The sequence below is a fragment of the Colletes gigas genome, unplaced genomic scaffold (genome assembly GCF_013123115.1).
Source record: "Colletes gigas isolate AHSC1104 unplaced genomic scaffold, ASM1312311v1 Colletes_gigas_Sc00010, whole genome shotgun sequence".
In the NCBI taxonomy this organism is placed as follows: domain Eukaryota; kingdom Metazoa; phylum Arthropoda; class Insecta; order Hymenoptera; family Colletidae; genus Colletes; species Colletes gigas.
Genome location: NW_025106639.1, coordinates 6,635,430 through 6,656,933, shown reverse-complemented (window position 1 = coordinate 6,656,933; position 21,504 = coordinate 6,635,430). Strand labels below are relative to the sequence as shown.

General features: G+C 32.4%; 5 protein-coding genes across 10 annotated transcripts; 2 read left to right on the top strand and 3 right to left on the bottom strand.

Moving 5' to 3' along the window:
* Positions 1-560: 560 nt before the first annotated feature.
* On the bottom strand, positions 561-5,827 carry LOC122397617 (DNA fragmentation factor subunit alpha-like). 2 transcript variants are annotated; one of them, XM_043396882.1, is made up of 4 exons: positions 5,758-5,827; positions 1,204-1,489; positions 780-1,092; positions 561-701 (listed from the first exon to the last, which is right to left on the bottom strand). In XM_043396882.1, the coding sequence occupies exons 2-4, from the start codon at positions 1,379-1,381 to the stop codon at positions 581-583; spliced, it is 612 nt and encodes a 203-aa protein (XP_043252817.1). In that variant the 5' UTR covers positions 1,382-1,489; positions 5,758-5,827; the 3' UTR covers positions 561-580. The 2 variants fall into 2 exon arrangements, with proteins under 2 accessions (XP_043252817.1, XP_043252816.1); XM_043396881.1 differs by lacking the exon at positions 5,758-5,827 and adding an exon at positions 4,467-4,587 and having other exon boundaries at positions 1,204-1,502.
* On the top strand, positions 2,649-5,737 carry LOC122397616 (D-beta-hydroxybutyrate dehydrogenase, mitochondrial). 2 transcript variants are annotated; one of them, XM_043396879.1, is made up of 6 exons: positions 2,649-3,112; positions 3,509-3,592; positions 3,674-3,848; positions 3,944-4,065; positions 4,457-4,561; positions 4,641-5,737. In XM_043396879.1, exons 1-6 carry the CDS (start codon positions 2,897-2,899, stop codon positions 5,037-5,039), a joined length of 1,101 nt encoding a protein of 366 aa, XP_043252814.1. In that variant the 5' UTR covers positions 2,649-2,896; the 3' UTR covers positions 5,040-5,737. The 2 variants fall into 2 exon arrangements, with proteins under 2 accessions (XP_043252814.1, XP_043252815.1); XM_043396880.1 differs by having other exon boundaries at positions 2,996-3,112; positions 3,485-3,592.
* A 576-nt stretch (positions 5,828-6,403) lies between the features above and the next one.
* Positions 6,404-9,786, top strand: LOC122397614 (SH2B adapter protein 1). Of its 4 annotated transcripts, XR_006259137.1 has the most exons (6): positions 6,404-6,765; positions 6,922-7,802; positions 7,879-8,078; positions 8,179-8,514; positions 8,609-8,658; positions 9,526-9,649. XR_006259137.1 is itself a non-coding variant. In XM_043396874.1 (5 exons), exons 1-5 carry the CDS (start codon positions 6,404-6,406, stop codon positions 9,661-9,663), a joined length of 1,833 nt encoding a protein of 610 aa, XP_043252809.1. In that variant the 3' UTR covers positions 9,664-9,786. The 4 variants fall into 4 exon arrangements, 3 of the variants coding, with proteins under 3 accessions (XP_043252809.1, XP_043252810.1, XP_043252812.1); XM_043396874.1 differs by lacking the exon at positions 8,609-8,658 and having other exon boundaries at positions 8,179-8,430; positions 9,526-9,786; XM_043396875.1 differs by lacking the exon at positions 8,609-8,658 and having other exon boundaries at positions 9,526-9,633.
* A 2,900-nt stretch (positions 9,787-12,686) lies between these two features.
* Positions 12,687-14,402, bottom strand: LOC122397832 (POC1 centriolar protein homolog A). The gene is made up of 5 exons (XM_043397270.1): positions 14,049-14,402; positions 13,749-13,959; positions 13,459-13,658; positions 13,086-13,382; positions 12,687-12,992 (listed from the first exon to the last, which is right to left on the bottom strand). Exons 1-5 carry the CDS (start codon positions 14,394-14,396, stop codon positions 12,687-12,689), a joined length of 1,362 nt encoding a protein of 453 aa, XP_043253205.1. The 5' UTR covers positions 14,397-14,402.
* Positions 14,403-15,713: 1,311 nt separating this feature from the next.
* Positions 15,714-20,186, bottom strand: LOC122397635 (caprin homolog). The gene is made up of 6 exons (XM_043396905.1): positions 20,052-20,186; positions 19,062-19,280; positions 18,626-18,973; positions 17,814-18,554; positions 17,444-17,738; positions 15,714-17,367 (listed from the first exon to the last, which is right to left on the bottom strand). The coding sequence occupies exons 1-6, from the start codon at positions 20,163-20,165 to the stop codon at positions 17,132-17,134; spliced, it is 1,953 nt and encodes a 650-aa protein (XP_043252840.1). The 5' UTR covers positions 20,166-20,186; the 3' UTR covers positions 15,714-17,131.
* Between the last annotated feature and the right edge of the window lie 1,318 nt (positions 20,187-21,504).

The following is a 21,504-nucleotide window of genomic DNA, read 5'->3' as shown; positions in this document are numbered from 1 at the left end:
ATGTATGCAATAATTGTATTTAAAACCTCATTTTGCAGGAATGCAATTCCTTATGCCACATTCTACAAAATAAATAAATGCTAAAGTATACTTGCGCCATTGATGTGCACAAAATAAAAAAAAAAAACACTAAAAAGTAGTTTACTATTAATAAAAAATAATACTACATATCATTATAGTATTAACTTATAATATGGGCAAGCATTAACTTTCAATGCGGTTCCTTTTTGCTAACAAATTTATGTGTTCACATATTTAGTAGATATTTGCAATACTTCGGAAATAATTTTTGACCGCCTGTCAAAAATGAGAACATTAGTTCTATACGTGTTTCTTTACCATTGATCCTTCAAAATTCTGCATAGAAGAATTTCAAGATTTTCATCGACAATGCAAACATTCAAATTTCATGAGTAGTGCGATGGTAGAGGATGGCGCGATAGATTGGTGCGCTATAAATGTAATGGGCTCAATTCCAGAAAAGGATTAAAGTTTGTTGTAGTTGACGACCTTTATAAAATATGCGACGTCGCACTCGATACATGTTAGCCAATGTGAGGGCGCCCACCCCCCACATGGCCTACGCTCGCTCCATCTCTCCGCCACTTGCATACATCTGAAGAAGAGCCATTGACTCCTGCGCTTGTCGTTTTTCAGCCAGAAATCTACCTGAGGCTTCTTTTAATTGTTCCAAGAATATTCTGAAATTATTTTTAAACCAAATAATAATAAATATTCTAATATCAGAGACTGTGCGATTTTTACATTTAATCATGTACCTGTCAGGCACTATATCAGCTAAGCTGTCTGGATCCATATCACTAAGTAATTCTAAATCATTTCCACCAAGTAATGATATATGGGAAGGATCGCCATGCAATGATGAGACTAACGGTTCTATCGGCGGGCGACGTCTTCTGACTTCATCTCCTCTCGATCCACCTTCTACATTATCTACATCGTCGACAACTATGTAATGAGAAGCAGCTTTACTACTTCCTGCTGCCACCCATTTCTGATCACCATATAGCACCATTAAACTAGTGTTCCTTTCTAATGTTGCAAAATATTCTTCGTCGTCTACTTCAGTGCCTGTTAAAAAAATGTCACATTATATATAAAGTTGCTCGCGCGATATTATACAAAGGCGCTTCGTTAAAACGAAATTACATCTATTTCATTAGTGATACAATATTCTTTTACCATCTTGTTCTAAAACAATTGTAAGTTCTGCATCCAAAGGCAACGACAACCGGCTTCGTGCGATACTGGTTAATTCCTTCAGGGAGGAAGCAGTGATCCCCTTTCGTTTTTCTCTGGCATAATCGACAATTTTGTAAGGATTGCCCAATCCCTGCGATATTCCTGCTGTTTCTGACATATTGCTTCGAATTGCTAGAAGGTGATCACGAAGAGTCCGCACTTCTCTAATTTGTTCGACCGTATTAAATTTATTTCGTCAAAAATTTATATCCTTCACAAGAATTTACTGTAACCAAGACCTGATTATCGTTACACATTGATTTAACAATGCCGCTACTATCTTCAACTTAAATCGTAACACAGAATTCGTATTCGCACCAATACGAGGGAGTCGTATACTTATTACCGGACACTGATAAAATTTTATTTAATTTTTCATTAGAAAAACGTTTGCATCGACACTTAAAACACTAGGTACGTGTCGACGATACGGATGTAAAGTTGTACGGTTGGAACGTAAGTAAGAAAGGGCAGTGTTTTTGGATTGCATTAGATCGTTGGTTCTTACGTGGAGTTTACTACAATTTTTAACAATTCACATATACCTACGGATAAAAAACTTGAAAGGCTTATAAGACGAGTTACGCCCGAGTGACTGAACTGACCGTATGTCAACTCAACACTGGGTCAATGGTGCAACTACCCCTCCTATTTATATTCTCTGTAGACTACGGCGTATGGTACGACCAAGAGACACCCCCCATGATATTCCCTCCCAACATGGCACCCACACAGAAATCAATAACCTACCCCACTCTAGTATCATTTTTTTATTACTGCCAGACGAATTGTTTACATTACTCAACGATAATGCCCACAACGATTATTCGATAAAAATATTTTCAACGCGAGTGAAAATATATCAACTCCGATCAGTTTATTTTTATTTCACTTATTGTTACATTTATATAGAATGACGGAGTTAATGAATGTATTATATTTACAATTTCGAGCCGAAGGTGAAATAAAAATTCAAGTCTTTTAAAATAGATAAAAATGTTACATGTTTCTACAGAAAACACATATGTATAGAGCATTGAATTATTTTTATACCAGTACTTTACCCTTTTCTTGTTAAAGCTCGTTTATAAATAGCATTCACTTTCTTTTGTTGAAAAATATAAGAAAAGACTATTATACGTATTAAACGATTTAAATATTAACATGTCATAAGTTATAATGGATTAATATTTTTCCATATATGTATTTAATGTTTAATAAGGAATTATAAAATAAAATCATTTTTGACAAAACTTTCAAACCTTCAATTTTTTACTATTTACATATTAATAGGTATAATATCTATATTCAAATTCTACATTTTTTACAATTGTAACCATTGAAACGTTTAAAAAATAATTATATAAGAATAATTTTTGGCTGAAAAATGATATTTTACAAAGGCTGATTTACTAAAATGCAATTATTCTTGAGATAGGACATAGAATTTTACTAGGATCTTTGAACTTAAGACACAGCACTGCAGTTAAATTTAGATCAATGAGACTAGATACTGTTTTAAGTTTAAAGTTAGCTCAGAGTTAGCCCAGTTGGGGCTCTTAGCCGAGCCACAAGTCTTGTCCGAATGGAATCGATTAAATTTGTATAAAATATTGATAAAGCAATAACAGAGATGCCTTTACCGAGTGGATATAAAGAACCGGATGACAGTCAAACATGGGAATTGGCAGAAAGGTGTCTTCTTCCAATTGCATTTTCACATGCAGTTGCAGTCATCTTAGCAACTGTATTAAATACATTAGGTATATCACAGACATCTAGTTTTGTGCTTTTTCTCTTATTATTAGTAATATCCATAGGATCTACGCTATTCTACCACAACTTAAAGGTATGTTATTTAAATTATATATATTTGCTATTAGTTTAAGTAAAATTATATCAACAAACGCGAACTACTTATTTTTTATAATTAATCAGTAGAAACATTAAAGTAAATTGCACGAACATGTTTTGGGACCAAAAGTCAATATTATTACTAATTTCCAACTACACCCGATAATGTTATATAAAAATTCTACTATTTAAATAATCAAATGGAAATTGTAACAGATTTTCTATGTTTGCATGCAGAAAAGCTTAAAGTACCCTTGACATTTTCTAATGTAACAATAAACTGCACTTAATGACCTTTATATAATATTTTCTCCTTAATCCCAATGCAAATAACATACTGGTATAAATAAATGTTTTATAATATTAGTACATACAGATGTAAATGGTGCAGGTAACTGCTGCAGGGAAAGCAGTTCTTGTTACAGGATGTGATTCAAGAGTTGGATATACATTGAGTAAACAATTAGATGAATTGGTAAAATGAACTTTATATATCGTTGTTAGTAATATTATCGTCCGTTCATATTTTTATACACGTAGAAATTTATTTTTTAAGGGATTTACAGTTTTTGCTGGATTTAGTACTAAAGAGGAAAACGAAGAGGTGATGCATAAGTTAAAGCAAGAAGCTTCTGGTAGATTACATGTATTACAATTAGATGTTACCAGTGAACATGATATTCATTCAACTTTTCTTTACGTAAATGAAAACTTACCGGATGGCGCACCAGGTTTGAAATTACACTTTCCATTAAACATTCAAAGTTGTTTATTCAATGTGTATAAAAAAAAACTCTCATATTTCATTACATGTATTCTACATTAGGATTATGGGCATTGATACATGCTGCGGCTTGGGTAACTTTAGGCGAATGCGAATGGGTGCCTTCTTCAGTTTTGAAACGTAGCATAGACATAAATTTCATAGGTCTTGCTCGATTAACTCAGGTAACCTTATCAGTATATTATAATACTTAAATATACAAATTATTGAAACAATACACTAACAAAATGATAGCTTCTTAGAAAACTAATACAATTATTTGTTGTTTCGATATGTATTCATCGATAATCGTGTTTTGAAAAAGATTAATCATTGTACTTTTCAAAATAATGTTTACTTTTCCGGAACTTCTTCATGTAGTTTTCAATAGGTTAAGGTACCATATGCAATAATAAAATAATTCATTATAATTGTTAATATAGTGTTTTATAAATTAATAACCACAACATTTAAAATTATGTTATTTGATCTACACGGAATACCTTAACAAATGTAAATACAAAATTGCCCTAAAAAGTTCAACAATTAATATTTCTGATAATTTTCTATTTAAAGGTTTTTCTACCTCTGATCAGAAGATCGAAAGGTCGTGTTGTGTTAGTCAGCAGCCTCTTAGCTCGTATACCAAGTCCCGTTCGAGGCATTTATTGCGCAGTTAAGGTAAATTAATGTTTAAAATTAATAATACCTTATTTTATTAAATATAAATGTATAAAGTAACCCTCCATGTGTATAATAGGCTGCGGTTGAAGCTTGGGGAGCATGTCTTAGATTGGAAATGAGAAGATGGGGAGTAGATGTAGTTATCGTTGAAACAGGTGAATATGTATCCGGGAACGCATGGTTAAAAAATAATAGTTCACTGTTGGAACAAGCTAGAGAAATGTGGACCCAGTTAGATCCTCAGACTCGCAAAGAATACGGACAAGAATTATTTCAAAAAGAAATGTTAGCCCTGGAGAAATATACTCAAGGCCCAGAAGCAGATTTGACACCGGTAACCAGAGCTTTAACCGACGGTGTTATAAAAACATTTCCTATTAGAAGGTACACACCAGTTTCTCGTAAAGAAAGGATACAGGCTTTGTGTAGCGATTATCTTCCAAAACCAGTTTACGACATATTATATACAAATTAATTAGAAATAGAGGTGATCAGACGCAATTAAAAGTAAAAAAATGTTTAACATTATCTGAAATTTAATAAACACTGCCCATTAAAAGAAAATAATTCATGTATGTACTATTGTAAATAATAAGACTATCGTTATAAATTATATTTTTAGATTCATTTTCACAAACAAAGAATAAAATTGAAATAATACATACATTGTATTGCACAGTTACTATAATGTAAATTTTGTCTTATATTTTCCCATAAATTTACAGTTTTCGCATGCCTTCGATATAACTATAATATTTACGTCAATAAAAGCAACGAAGAACCTAAATACGAAAAATCCCAAATAATCTTTTTTTACAGAGGTAATTTACTTAAAAATGTTCCATAGAGTTATTAAATCGTACATGGATATAAAATTATAAACGTGTGCATGCACAAAGATCGTACAAATATTAGAAAATGATATTCAATTTATTATGTTGTATTGAATTATATACACATAACTATTTAGCTCATTATACGAATTGACACAAAAGAGTACATCTAGGGAACATTATCTATCGGAACGGGATGTAATTTAGCGTAGGTAAACAAGTTCCATTATACATAAATGACAGTTAAATAAGTTATTAATATACTTGTTAATAGAAAATAATTGTAATTAAAAAATGTACTAACTAAATCTAAACACTTTATAATGAAAATTATAGTAAAACGATATTTACTGTCTTTACCTTCTTTGTCCGCTCTCCACTTCACCAGTTTGAGACTCTCCATGAAACTGCCATTTTTCGTCAACATTTTTCGAACGCATTTACACTCCATGCAAGATAGATCGCGCTAGTGGTTTCATCGGTTCCATATTTCATAATGTCGGTAAAAATATTTCCGCAAAATAAAGATTTTGTTACACAAAATTGTGGAAAATAACAATATGGTCAATTCTTCGATTCATTGGCTACGTCAACAAGAAACTAAAGCGAAAACGTATCGATCGTTTATAATTGGTTAAAATACTCTTTGATCGGTTTTCGTAAATCCACTCTTTTTCCAAAGAAACATTCGGCCATGCGATAAAAAAAGAAAGGTCAATTACATCGGCGGAAATGTTACCTGTTCGTTTCTTTTAAAAGGAAGTGTGTTTTATCGTTCGAGCACTATAATCGGTAATTAATTACGATTAATAACAGTATCCGCTACTACGCTATCTTGTTTTTATTCGAACGTATATATACGAGACGAAGTTCAATACATGCGTGCGTGGATACGTGCTTGTGTGCATTCCACACACACGAGTTTCACGGTGCGTAAAGAAATTCGCGGTGGCTGTATAGCGGCAGGGGGAGGTCTATAGCCCCCTTCGCGAGGCAGACGCCGGTAATGAGTTTTTATACTATAACTGCGCCGACACCGACGACAGGCACAACAATATCAACAACAACGATAACAACGACGACGACGGCAGCAGCGGTAGCGGTAACAGCGACGACGACGGCTACGTCGACAACAACAACGGCGCCGGCGGTTGCCGTGTCGCCCGAAGCTGCACCTGGTTGGATAGAATTCTGTGAGAGACACGCCCGCGCTTCGGCTTCTGATTTTGCTAAGGCTTTTTGTACCTATGTCAGTTTAAACTTACCCGAAAGCGCCAGATCGAATCTCTCTCACCGTGATTTTTTAAGGAAATTCGTCGAGAGCTTCTGTGAACACTTTGAAAGCGAATACTTGCGTCGTACAGTCAGGTCTGTTGTAATCCTAAAAAATATATTCTTTAATTAATAAATTTCTTTCATATTTTATACAAAATTTATATTTGACTATTTGAATATTACCTAAATTAATACAGTTGTTTATATACGTATAAAATTGTGACTTACTTTGTTTATTATATTTTACAGGTCTCCGTCTTTGTACAATACAAGACATACAGCGATCAATGATAGGGATATTAATGTTGTAAGTCAAAACAATAGTGCTCCTATTCGCACTTCGTCCCATGAAGAATTTAGTGATTATTCTGAACACGATGGGGATGCGATATCACCAAAACCTGCGCATAAACCTTTTTTTCGTCGCTTGTCTTTTAAAGGGCTTAAGAAAGGTAAAAGTTTTTTTCATAAGCAACAAAGCGACGAAGTGGAACTATCCCATAGCGAACATCGTAGGGACAAACACTCAAAAACTAAACTCTCGAAGATTGTGGTAGAATGTAGAAAAGAAGGCATCGTTAATTCCTTAATGGGAGAAAATATTGATGGTACTCAGAAATGGGAAAAATCTAGACTTGCCTTAATAAAAGCAATTGGCGGATATATGTTAGAATTTTACTCCCCTCCGAAAGCAGTAAAACCACGTAGCGGTGTGTTTTGTTCTGCGATAATAGAAGCTAGAGAAACGACCGCATTGGAAATGCCAGATCATGAAAATACATTTGTGTTAAAAACACAGAATATGGAATTTGTAATAGAAGCTCATGATTCAAATGACATGAGGTCATGGTTAGCAACTATTAAATATTGTATGCGCACAGTTCAACAAAATGCAATGAATCCAAGTTCTGGAACAGACGCTACTGGAGACTCTTTAGGACATGGTTTGTTAGCTGTTGGTAATGAAGGGGATAGATTGAGAGCTAATTCTGCAAGTAAAAGTTCTCGATCTGCAACGCATGAACATGGAGACGAGACACCAAGCAATCCGCCAGAAATACCTCCAAGACTTCGTACAAGAAGTAATAGCAATTTGGAATTGTGTTCATCGCAACAAGATATTGAACAGAGTAAGATATTTTTATCTACGAAAAGCACATGAAATTGTGTAATTAACAGATTAGAGAAAATCAAATTTCGTTACAGTGGCTACAAATGACGGTGAAATGGATTTGTCGAGCAGCTTAAGAGAGTATCCATGGTTTCACGGAACTCTTCCTAGGTCGGATGCGGCACAACTTGTTTTGCATAGCGCTGCTAATGGTCATGGTGTCTTTCTTGTTCGCCAAAGTGAAACAAGAAAAGGAGAATTTGTACTAACTTTTAATTTTCAAGGCAGGGCAAAGGTAAAATTAGCGTTTAGTTAAACTATATTACAATTTCATATAAAACTTATATAAAATAATTCGTCCTTTTTTTCTTTCCTTTTTCTAATTTAAATTACAGCATTTACGTATGACATTAAACGACCAAGGTCATTGTCGAGTTCAGCATCTTTGCTTTCCTGCCATATATGATATGCTCGAACACTTCCGTCAAAATGCCATACCTCTTGAATCTGGTGGAACTGCAGATGTAACTTTGACAGAGTTTGTTGTGGCAAATCATACTACACGATCAAGCCATCATAATGTAACTGGAACAAACCAACAACAATTACAAGAAAGAAGACCTCCAGCAGCCCCGGAGCCCAGAGAAGTAAGAGTCAGCAGTGGAAGTCTAACTCCTCTTGAGTGAACGCGAGTGGCCAACACCCACAGTCTGAAGTCTAATCTACAGACAGTGAGTAAATAACCAACTAAAGTGATGCACCCATTTTTCGTGCGGCTGAAAATATATACATATATACTAAATTAATATTCGTGTGTCCGCAAAGGTTTCATCAGTTCCTTAGTAGTTCATGTAGTGCCATATTCGGATTATTTTGTAAGTATTCAAACACTATTACCTCTTTTGTTTAAAATGTAAATTGTTTTATATTATTAATGTGTCATTTATTTGTCGCTAATGTTTCTTTTTTACTTATTTATGATGGTAGATATTATAATATGTAATGTTTCTTTAGTAAACAATGATATTCCCTCTTTTTTTTATCAAAATTATACGATACTTTGCATTTTTATATTCGAACAGAATTTTATACATACTATTTTTTACTTTCTCTATTAATAATTTATTACAAAATACTGTAATTTATGTATTTCCGTTTTAAAATAAATTTATATAAATTTCGCATACTCGCTATGTTATTTTACGAAAAACAATTAATTTATCTTATTAATTTTACTGTTTTTTTATTTTCATAATATTTTTCAATAGTTTTATATTAAGTGTATGTACTCATAAATTTTAAATCCGAATGTGGAAACTTCGTAGAATCTAATCAAATATTTTTATACATATGTATAACTGGTATTGTGACAGGAGTAATTGTTAAAAATGTAACATGCCTCATGTCAAATGTGTGACAATTCTTAGCATTGAAGAACTTTTTGGATATTATGAAAGACAATGATGCTCAACAAGTATGACCGTGGGGCAAGGAGCTCGCTTTTGTACATAAAATATTCTTAAAATTTCTGGTTTCCTCCGTTTAAGAATTCTAATGTTATTCTCTGCTCTCTTTTTAAAAAAACCTTCGACTTTTCAATACTAAAAATTAAATTAGGACGAGGATCAGTTCATGCCATATTGCTTATTACGATTTTTAATCCAGAAAATTTAAGAAAAATTTCGGTTACTTTAATTGAAAAAAATTTTAAACTAATAATCACCTATTTGTTAATAATATAGGTGCGTACATATGGAGGTTCTATAAGAACACGTATAGAATCACTGGAAAGACTGGAACAACAAAACAACATTGTGGAACAACAAAGTTCATCATCATCTAGTGGTAGAGCCATTCAAAATACTTACAGTTTTTTTTGACAATGGATTCACAATACTCTACCATCAAGCTATAGCCCAGTTAGACTTCTAGATTAAGTACTTTCTCCATTAACTCACTAAAAGGCAGAGCCTTTAAGCTGGGCTTATAACTACATATTATCCTAAAAGGTCACTTAAAAGTGTATTATTCCACTTACATAAATAATATATTTTCTCAAATCGACTGCTTCCAATTTTTCCAATCTCGCAAGAAAAGTTTCCAAGAATATATTCATTGAAATGTTTTTTGTTAAATTTTGCAAGTAGTATTTAGATTCTCGAATGTAACAGTTTTATGGATATAGTCTTTAAAATGATATAATACACAAATCATTTCAGAACTTTAATAAGATTTAAAACATGATTTTTACGGTTGTTCCTTTACGTACGTTCAGATATACTAACTCCTATTTTCGTAAATCGCAACCTTTTTAACTGTATTCTAGGGGTATGCGAAAATCTGAAATTTCAGTTATCCGAGCCTCGGATTGGGCGAGATTACGAAAATATCGTACGACATAAGAATATTGATATTTACAAAATTTTTGATACATGAAACAGGGTTCGTAACTATTGTTATTGACTAATTGCAGAGTAATCGTAGCGTAATTATCATGTGATTACCATTGAATAACATCAAGAATATGAACAGTTTTTTTTCGGTAATGGCAAATTTTGTTCCAAAAAAAGGAATACTAATATTCTTATGTCGTGACATAATTTTGCGATCTTGACCCGATTCGACCTGACATTCTCGGGTTCTCGCACATCCCTACTGTATTCTATTAAAGCGATTGAAAGAATATTTTAAGACTATAGAAAATAATCCATTATGATAATTAATTCACTTAAGCCGTATGTACTTAAACAATGTTAAATGTAAAAGAAAACATGTATCTAAATGTACATGCGAATCAGTCTTCTTTTATATGTAAATTTATCGCAGGAAATTTTTCTAGTACGACTTCCTCCTTTCTCCTATAAACAGCAAACCGTATTAATAGAAACCAATGTTGATGTATCTACTACACAGTGCTCCGGTTAAACTTTGTTCTAAGGAATCGTGTTCTAGGTATATCAAACTAGTCCCGCTATTTTAAATAATTATTAATCTTACTATACATCCCCGTATAAATACATCGATCTGTTAAGAGAATAATTTTACTATAATACTAAATGTAAATAAAAGTAAAACACAGTAAGTACAATTCTATATTATTTTAAAATAAGATTCTGTTTCACAATGTACTAAGCGACAAAGAATATTAACAAATTTGATATTTAAGAATTATTTATGATATTATAAAACAATTTGATTGAATATGCAAAATAAGGTTATAAATAAATAAATAATAATGCTGATAGTATCGATATTACAAGACATAATTAATAACAAAAGTGCAGAAAGTATTAAAGAGATACAAAAATATTTTTGTTAATAAAAGCAGAACTGATTACTGTGATAAAATTGTTTTTGCGCGATATTAAAGTATAATTTCATTGTCACGATCATAATATTTCTTTTGCATCTAAAGAAGAAATACGACTCTGAAGATAACGCTTTAATTGTTAATTTTCGAAATCTCATTCTAAAATATAATTCTTGTTATGAAAATTATATATAAAACTGTATTTAAATGTTTAGATATCGTGAGAGAGAAAAATAAAACTACTTTCCATTTTAAAACCGACTTTTTATAAATTAAAGAAATATAAAAACTCGCGTTGAGTTTTGATACAAATTAAATATTGAAAATTAAAATTGCTGCCATAGAACGCATGCACGTAAACATAATAACGTAATAAATTAAAAAAAAAAGCTAATACAAATAAAAATCCAACTATTTGATTATCAAATATATTTCTTTAGAATCATATTATTTTTCTTCTATTTTATAAATAGCTAGGGACATGTTTCACTTGGATACGAACGGCTGCATCCATATGTTAACCTATAATCTGTAATTACACAGTGTATCGTATCAATTGAATTAACATTTTACTTTTCTGTGGCGGCACATGTACATTATTAATTACTGTCCAAAAAATTAATTTTTCCGTTAATTGTTTTACATCTGGTATCAATGATGTACGTTTAAGAAAAACAATATCAGCGATATTTATAAATATATAACTAGAAACAAGTAAATTCAAGAATGCTCGATCAGTATTAGAATAATTGTGCATTATCGTTTTAAAAATTAGATAAGAGTTATATCTGGTACAATTATAAATACTGTGTTGTACTTGTTATGTACAACAGTTGCAAGGCGCCACGTCATTCGACAAGTACACACGATTATTGGCATGGCATCTCAGGTAATAAAGCTTTTTATAATTCATTGCGAGAATAAAAAATGAACTAAATAATATAAATTTAAGGTATACGAATTCAATGTAGAAATGACGTGCGACGGATGCGCTAATGCCGTAACAAATGTACTTAATAAAAAGGAAGGTAACTGATCAATGTTATATATATACAAGACATTTTCACAACTTTGATTTAATAACTAAGCTTACGTTTTGTTTCAATTTTAAATAAAATTGTGTATTTTAATTCCAGTTATTTAAATATGATATTTAAAATTTATAAGACTTACAATGTCTTGAAAACATGTCCATGAAAGTAGATACATATGTTGTAATTTTACTGAAATTCATTTCTAGGCGTTACTGACATTAAAATTGATTTGGAAGGGAAAAAGGTATCCGTAACATCTATACTTCCTTCTGACGAGGTATTACAAGTTATTAAGAAAACTGGAAAGCAGTGCCAATACTTAGGAGTAAAAAAATAAACATAGATACAGACCTAATAACTATTTTTGGAGAATTAATGATTTTATTTGTAAAAAATCATTAAACAAAGACTTGCTAATAAAATAAGTTTCGAATCATGTAAAAGACACAAATGAATTTCAGAGAAACATGAACTCCGTTTTAAACATGTATTTCAAAAATATATATGTATGTATATAAATAAAATAACCAGTCAACTTCATAAATAAAATATATTTTACTTATTTCCTTAATTCTTCTTCTAACACTGTTAAGCGTTGTTCTAATACAGCAACAACATCGCGTAGCGACTGTACTTGTTCATTAAGTGCATCCACTATATTGCTTGAATGTCTAGAAAACTGTGGATCGGAAATGTTTTTGGATACGTGTAATTCGTTTGCTGTACGATCTTGCTTAGTGGGTTTTTTATCTTTTAAATTAATTATTTTTTGTTCTACATTCTCTTTCAAGTCTTCAAAATCAGGTACTTTACAATGACTTCTAGTATTTTGTAAATTCAGTTTATCAAATTTTGTATTTAATAGCTAAAATAATAAAACATTGTGTAAATTGTGTGTCAAATAAATTGTATAAAGATTCTATATTGATATATAAAATCATATAATAGTTACTACTACTTCTTCTTCTTCTTCTTCTTCTTCTTCTTCTTCCTGTTCCAAAACATCATTACTTTTATGTAATTTTTCATCTTTAATATTGGATATTAATTTTTTAGTGGATGAAAGTGATTGACAGGGAATTTTACGATCAATATCATCTTTATCAAAATTAGTTTTCCACATTAATAATTGACGATCTGCTCCACCAGAAGCAAAAAATTCCCCATTAGAAGAGAATGTTATTGATGTTACACTTGTACCATTTGCGTGCCCCTTAAGTGTATAAATTGGACGACCCTCTAATAAATCTAAAACCTGTTTTAGAATTTTGAACACATCCGATATAGATAAATGTATAAAATACATAAATATATAATATAATATAATCTACCTTCATTGTGGAATCATCAGAAGCAGTTAACATGAAGTTCCCTTTAGGATGAAATTTGACCATGTTCACGGGACCTTTATGAGTTGCATAATGTTGATATAAAGAAGAAGAACGCAAATCAAACAATTTAATACTACCAGTCATATTTGCAGATCCAATAACAGAGCCGCTTGGATGAAATTCCACATATGTGTTATAAGCTAATAAAATTATTCAATTTGCATGTCAGTTTCTAGAGTATTATTTTTGTGAAAATCCAAAAAGACTTAAAATAAAACCACATTTTATACCTTTTACATCGTTAAAAGTTTTAATACATTGTCCGCTAGTAAAATCCCACAATTTTATTGTTTTATCGTCGCTACAGGAGACTATAAGTCTACCATCCGAAGAAAATCTAGCACATCTGACCCAACTTGTGTGACTTACTAAAGACATCAAAAATTTTCTTTGACACACAGTCCATAATTTAATGCTTTTATCGTCCGATGCAGTAAGTAACTATATATCAATGTATACATAAATTAAAATAATTTGCAAATATGAAATTAATAAACGATCGACTTTATTGTCATTTAAAATAGTAATACCTTCTCTCCATCTGGACTAAATTCTACTGATCTAATAGCCCCTGAATGCGCTTTGAACTCTAAACATTGACCTGTTACTTTAGGGACCCAAATTCTGACAGACCTATCTTTAGATACACTAGCTATGACTTCTCCCGATGGAGCATAGGTAACATCATTAATAGCATCTTTATGTCCTAAAAATCTGTAAGCCCTTACAGACTCCTTAAGATTCCATATTATTAAAGTTTTATCCAAACTGCTCGATACGAGTTGAGTGGTTTCAGGATGAAAACATAAACTTGTAATAATATTGTCATGGCCTTTAAAATGTCTTTCAATCGAAGGATCACAAGCAGTTTCAATCATTGTTCTAATATAACAAATAAATTAAATAAAATTACAACGAAATACTTTCTCACACACTGACAAAATACGTGCATATATTTTACAAATACGATATTCTTAACCTAATAGTAATACTACTATACGTATTTAAAAATTATTCTGTAATATACTTTGGAATTGCAATTACGATATGTAAACATATTTACTGACTCAATGTAAATAAATCCGAATACCAAAAAATACAAACTGTGTTTTACCTTTATTTCATTACAATGATCGTTATTACGATTTTCTTATTACTTTTAAGATATAATTAATTACTGTTAAATGTGCAGTAAAATATATATTTCGTTAGAAGTTTTATAGCACGTTCCTCGCGTTAACTGTGTATACATTAATTCATGAATAAAAACACTAACAAGTTTTAAAATTACGTTCAATTCGAATCGAAACAATATTTGACTACTGTAATCAATTGAGGTACTTATCGTTTGTGTTGCCAGCCGGGTGAAACACGCGTGCAAACCGATGTACAGACAGTGGAACACTGAACCTGGCATACAGCGTAAAATCTTCCGATTGGTAGAACGATAGTGGAAACACCGTATTCCACCAATCAGAAGACTTAATGCTTTAACAGACTCCCGTGTGTACATACCGGGTCTTTATGAATGGGTAGGTCAAGGATGCTGTAGTATCATGTATACATAGTATTACACGATGAATTTCGAATTGCGGTTTTTATTCTGAAAAACCGAAAAAGATATGTTTCTATTCTTTAAAACATTCTTTACAAAATAAGGATTTTCCATTTTGGATATTGTAACATTTAACACACCAGTAAGTTATTAAAGATCGCGGTGTAACTCGTTTCAAATAATCTACCTCAGGATTGCACACAGTATACAAAACACAGCGGCTAAAGTCTGAATAACAGAATTGAACATTTTAGTTTCATTGAGGCGAATGAATCTAAAATTTTCATTCATTATTCACGAATAAAATTTGTTTCAATTGCAAAACTGTTGAGACATAAAAACGCGAAGCTTAACTCTTTTGATACGGATAAACCGCTCGTAGCGATTGATAAATATATCGATGTACTGCTTATCTCGTATCGAAAGGGTTAAACAATCAGTTTACCTATATACTAAATTACCACGCATTTATACCACAGGCAAATAATATAAATAGATATAAAAGTACAATGAAAAAAATAGGGACTATCATTCAAATACGATTAATCAAACACTTTATTCCATTTTTTTTATTTGAGAACAAGCTGAAGAGTGAATCGTTGTTTCCTCGTGTTGACAATGAGTACGATAGATAGGCTAGTTAGCAGGGTTGAATTAGATCTTTATTTGGAAGATACATAGGTATTCATAGGATATTTGAACATAACTGTAGATGGAGGTGATTAAACACAAATGTACAAACGAAATACAATACGGTACTCCTTATCACGTGTTTGGCGGTGTGAACGTGGCTTTTTATCAGTGGCGTAGTCAAACACGCCTTCTCTGGCTCTAGTCAGTAATTGTACACTCAACTTACATGCTAAAGCTCCGCACTATCGCTTCTTTTCGTTTAAAAATAATCATATATATTTTGCGATAAAAAAAATCAGGTAATGTTGCTTCATAAACTAGACATTGCACTGCAATCTCTTTTACTTGACAATCTGCGTGAGCGACCGTAAAGAATTTTGGAATCACACAGAAAAAACAGAAGAGGGAGCGACATAAATCGTAGTAAACATAGAACGTCTTTCACAAAGAACGTTTTTAGAGATTTGCGTATCACGCATTTTCATCTCTTCCAACTGCTAAATCTCGATAACTTTTAACTTTCTAAATGCTTCGCAAATTCATAGACCGAAAATGGAATATGAAGTTAAGAAGATATATAGCGCTAGAAGGCATTGCTCACTGTATCCTCTTTTTTCTGGTATCATAAAAAATTCTCTAGAACGATACGCCGCAAGACAAAGAGATGGTCGTGCAGATCATCTATTTCGTGTAGTCATTTTAATGTTATTCTTTAAATACATCCTTGTGTCTTTGCGTGAAATGCTTGTATGAGTTCTCATTTTTTTTTTGTATTTTTTTTATAATAAAATTATATTTCTAATCTTTGTTGATCAGCTGTTGTTGCCCTGTGAAAACTGCCTTCTGTCACAACACAATAATACTTGCATGGTGGGTTCACACTTCTGAATTTGGTTGATCTCTTCTTATATCACAATGCATAATTATTTCGTTAATATTAATAGGATCTTTTCCCTGATAATCGCAGATACCAAATTCAAATGCAAAATTTTGGTTATTCAATGTCTTATTTAAGAAATATCCTAAGCCGTAAAAAAAGTACATCAAAAGTGTCTTTTTGTATCAATTTATTACTTTTCTATCGTTTTTAAAACGATTAAATGCAATATCTTCAGGTATAAAACCACGCAACATCAGCATTTTTTTTTCTTCTTCTTATTGTAATGCACATAAAGACACAATTAATTAGTCGTTTACGTTCTTTTGTATATTTGACAAAACCATCGAACAACAATCTTAAATGTTAAAGTTGCTATTTTATGTATTAAAATTCGCGTACACGACTTGTTGTGTGCAAAATTCACTTTGCCCAAGTTTTACTCGTGCTAAAAATACGACTTAGGTTCATTCATAAATAGACAATTGAATTATGATCTTACAGCATTATTATAATGTTTCACTGTGCATTGCTCTATCGTATTTTTATTACTGTGGCGTGTGAGGTTTACCACGGGGCATATAACCGCCACGGTTTCCTCCCCTTTGGCCACGAAACTGTCCTCGACTACCTCTGTCCATGCCACGCTCACCTCGTGGAACTCCTCTCTGTCCACCACCGCCCCTCTTATAACCAGAGTTATAACCACTGTTTCCGTCATTATTTCCCCAGGAACGTTGTTGATACCCATTTTGATAATTGCTATCATTACGATAATATGTTCCTAAAAAGAAAATTTATATTTGAATGAAATACATAGCCTTGAAAAATTAATAACATATTTTGTTTATATTGTTCACCTTGCCCAACTCGTCCATTTTGTTGATAACCACCGCCCCGGCCCTTTCCATTGTACCCATTAGAATTACCTCTCCTTCCACCCTTTCCCTTATATCCACCACGCTGTTGGTCACCCCAAGCTTGTTGAGACGTTTGTTGCTGCGGTTGTTGCGTATCTTGAATAGGTTGTTGTGATTGATCTGCTTGATTCCAATCGTTAGACTCAGTCATCTGACACCAATCTATAGATTCGTTTGGTTGTTCCAATTCTGTTTCTGGTGCTGTTGTTTCTTCTTGATTTTCTTCAATTTTTTCCTACAGGACAATACAATATTATAATTATTATAAAAATAGCAAATTAATGCACATTGAATATCAAATTGAGTTTACCTCCGCAGGTGGTTGTTGATTTTCTTGTTGATGTTCAAAATTCTGTGTTTGTGCTTGTTGCGTAGGAGCTTGTTGTTGCGGTTGCTGTTGAAAGTTTGCAGGATGTTGTGGGCTATATTGTATATTTGGTTGTTGGTGAGATGGTGGCATTGGAATAGGTGGAGGTGGATTAGGATTAGCAAATCCAGGAATGTGGGACATGTCCTGTGGTGGTTGATGTTGATATATCACCTGTTGTGCTACTACTGGTGCATTTGCAAAGTTTTGATTTGTAAATGTTTGTGAAGGAATAGGTGCATTTACAGCAGCAGGAATGTGTGAAACAATAGGTGTCTGTGACGTGACATCTGGTGAATCGAGCTCCGATTCTTGCAGAAAAAAGAAATTCGGTGTACCTATAACATCATTAATTCTAGGAGCCGGTGGTGGCTGTTGCTGAGGTTGAGATTGCTGTGGTTGTTGTGGCTGTGGCGGAGGAACGAATCCCGGAGCAGTTGTGTAGTAAGATGTTTCAACTGGCGCAGCCGGATGCGGTGGAATGGGTTGTGCTACTACGGGAATAGGACCAGTAACCGGAGCAGTGCCAGAAACAACAGGGATAGGAGCAACTTGCACTGGAAAATTTGGAATAGGAATCATAGACTCTGGTGGAATGTGTCTGTCATTACTATTATATTCTTCATTGACTTGTTCCGGTATGGGAGTATCTGATATTTGTGTCTCTGTAACTGCTTCTGTAACCTGTAAAGAAAAATTTAACAAAATAACTTTTAATTTATAAAATAACTTATGATGTAAACACTACAACTTACTTCTTCTACTGCAGCTTCGGTTTCACGAACTTGATCGAAATAGCCACACTGGTTAATAGAAGAGATAATTTCTTTTAATTTGCTGTACGTTGTACCAACAACCTCTCTTTGCTTTCCATCGACAATGGCCACATAATGTTCTGCTACTTTTTGTATTTGCTCAAGAAATGGTGGTTCACCTTCTTCGCGTTGATGTTTCATCAGTACTTCATTATATAGACTGTCCAAGTACTTCAAATCTTCTTTTGATAATTTCACAGCACCATTTTTTCCAGCAAGAAAGTCTTCTCTAACACATTCTGTTCCCAAGTTCATGAGCGCATCTTGAATAAGAAGAACCTCTCTCACCTATATAAACATGCATGTTTGACAAACCTTGATACACGGTTACTTGTATTATGATGTTAAAATTACAAGGATAGACTCTTTAATTTACTTTTGCAATATCTTGTTGCATTCTTTCAATAGCTTCTTTTCTAGCCAATTTTTTCTGTTGTTTAAACGCATCGTGTGCAATAGCAGCAATTTGTTTATTTAATTCCCGTGTAATATCCAATGTTTGTAACACTTCATCATATTTGGCCACTGCTATCTTTTGATCTGCATTTAGTTCTCCACCATTTTTCTGTTGATCTCTGTATGACTCTAATTTTGACTAAATACAATATACATTATTAATAAAATACATGTATTTTGAAAAGATATATAAGACAAACAATAAGATTAACTTGTATGTTACAAAAATATAACACGTATATACATAATTCATGTGAATATACGTGTAATTTTATGTGTACATATCTATATTACAAAATAAGAATATTAGAGCAACATAAAAGATAGCTGTCTCGCTGCAACTTTCAACAAACTTTATATACAAAAACTTGTATGCAATTATTTCTATTGAAAAACAATACACAACACGATTTATTAATGTACTATCAGAGTTTAGAAAACTATATTCGCGCAAATTCCAATAATGAGGACAGGCAAATAACTACCTACCAGTGTATTAGAGTACAATTTGTATACGCGTATTTTTTAATTAAATTGTTAACGTATTGTCGAAAGAAAGGTAACTATTACACAATCTCGTTTACCGGCAGGAGCCTGAAAGCGTGTCACGTAAAGTTTTGTGCACATCTTTAGGAGATACCGCCATGACACGCGGTTCACACTAGGAAACTTAGATGTTTGAACGTTCAAAGAACTACAATGTTGATATGAATCAGTTTCAACGAGAAGAGTACAATAACAAAGTATCACAATAAGAGTTAGTTGATCTTTCTATAATCATTAGATACCTACGAATTCTCAAGCGTGAGCACATGGCGTATCCAATCATGGCGGATCACACCGTGAAAGCCATCTAACTGACAGATAGTTTTCTCACACTTATTTGCGTATGTATCATTCGAACACTCACCTTACGCTTTTCAAGATTCCGTATCTTATGTTCGATAACGATTATCGCCTGGCGTATGGGTTCTACGGTCTCCGTAGAGGCCTGTTTCTCTAGTTTAGGGTTGGCAGAAGGCATCCTTCACGGGCAACAAACGCAAACTGGAAATCAGAATAAGAACGAAGTCGCGGGATACAGGGGCAAGGGGAAGTGGTTAAGTTCGGCGCATGCCCAGTCCAATGTGGTACCTAACCTCGATGTCAGTGACGTATCAATGTTTCATCGGAACCCTTTTCTTAATATACAAATTACGACAATATTATAAATCTTTAAGTCGTTGATGCTATGTATTAAAATATAAAAAAATTCGAATTCTTGTATCGTACGGATTACTTTGCAAGAATTGAAATTTTTTAAATACATTTTAATCTTTTTGTTATTAAAAAAATAAACGAATTCGTCCGTGTTACATTCTAAATTATTACATATCTTTTCATAGTTACAAATGCCACCATAAACTTATAATTGCGATATATGTTAAAATAACATTAAAAACAGATAAAGCAGCAATACTATAGCAGTTTTATAAAATTTTTAATTTTATTGAAAAAGATTCATAAAAACATAAGTTATGAGAGTAATATTCCGCTATAATATAATATGTATACTTTGATCGTGTCTTTTTTTTTTTTTTAAATCGTAATAATAAAAATACTGTAACTTCTCGGTATCGTTCAAAAATTTTTATACCCGATCATCAACATGTCCAAGAAAGCAATAAGAAAATTATAATTAAACAGATAAAGGTACGCTTTTCTATTTTCAAAGTAAATACAATGTAATGGTAATATTAATTTCTACAATTATGACAATAACGATTTTACTGTAAGCTAGTGCTATATATAATACTTCAACTCGTAACATTTCGTCACATCTATCGAAACAAATGACTGAGAAAGTAATGATGGCTATCCAATGAAAAATGGACAGAAATTTTATAATTTCGTTAAAGGATCCAGACGATGAATTGATATATGTATAAAAGCACCAACTTTGTATCGATACGAAATATTGCATGGCACATTTACTAGAAAGAAAATCTTTTATAACTGCATACTTTCCTTTATTGTTACTGCGTCAGTATCCAAATGCCCGCATTTTTAGGTTTCAAGTTAATAGTTTCCTCCAATAATTTATTATACAACTCGGTAAATCCGATAGTAATCACTAATACAATAATTTCAATTCATTATAGGCTATGAAAGATGTCTAAAGCCCTGTGGGCTTTGTCGTAGCAGTCACCTGTCCTTACTATTATATTTTTACAATTTACAAATATAATTTGATATATCGTCTTCGAAAAATACATTCGCGCCACACACGCATATCACCGCTCTCGTCTTTAGAGAATATCTTTTTCTTAACAAATCTAAAAACAGATCAAAAACTTAAACGATTTACGACTTAAACAATGATA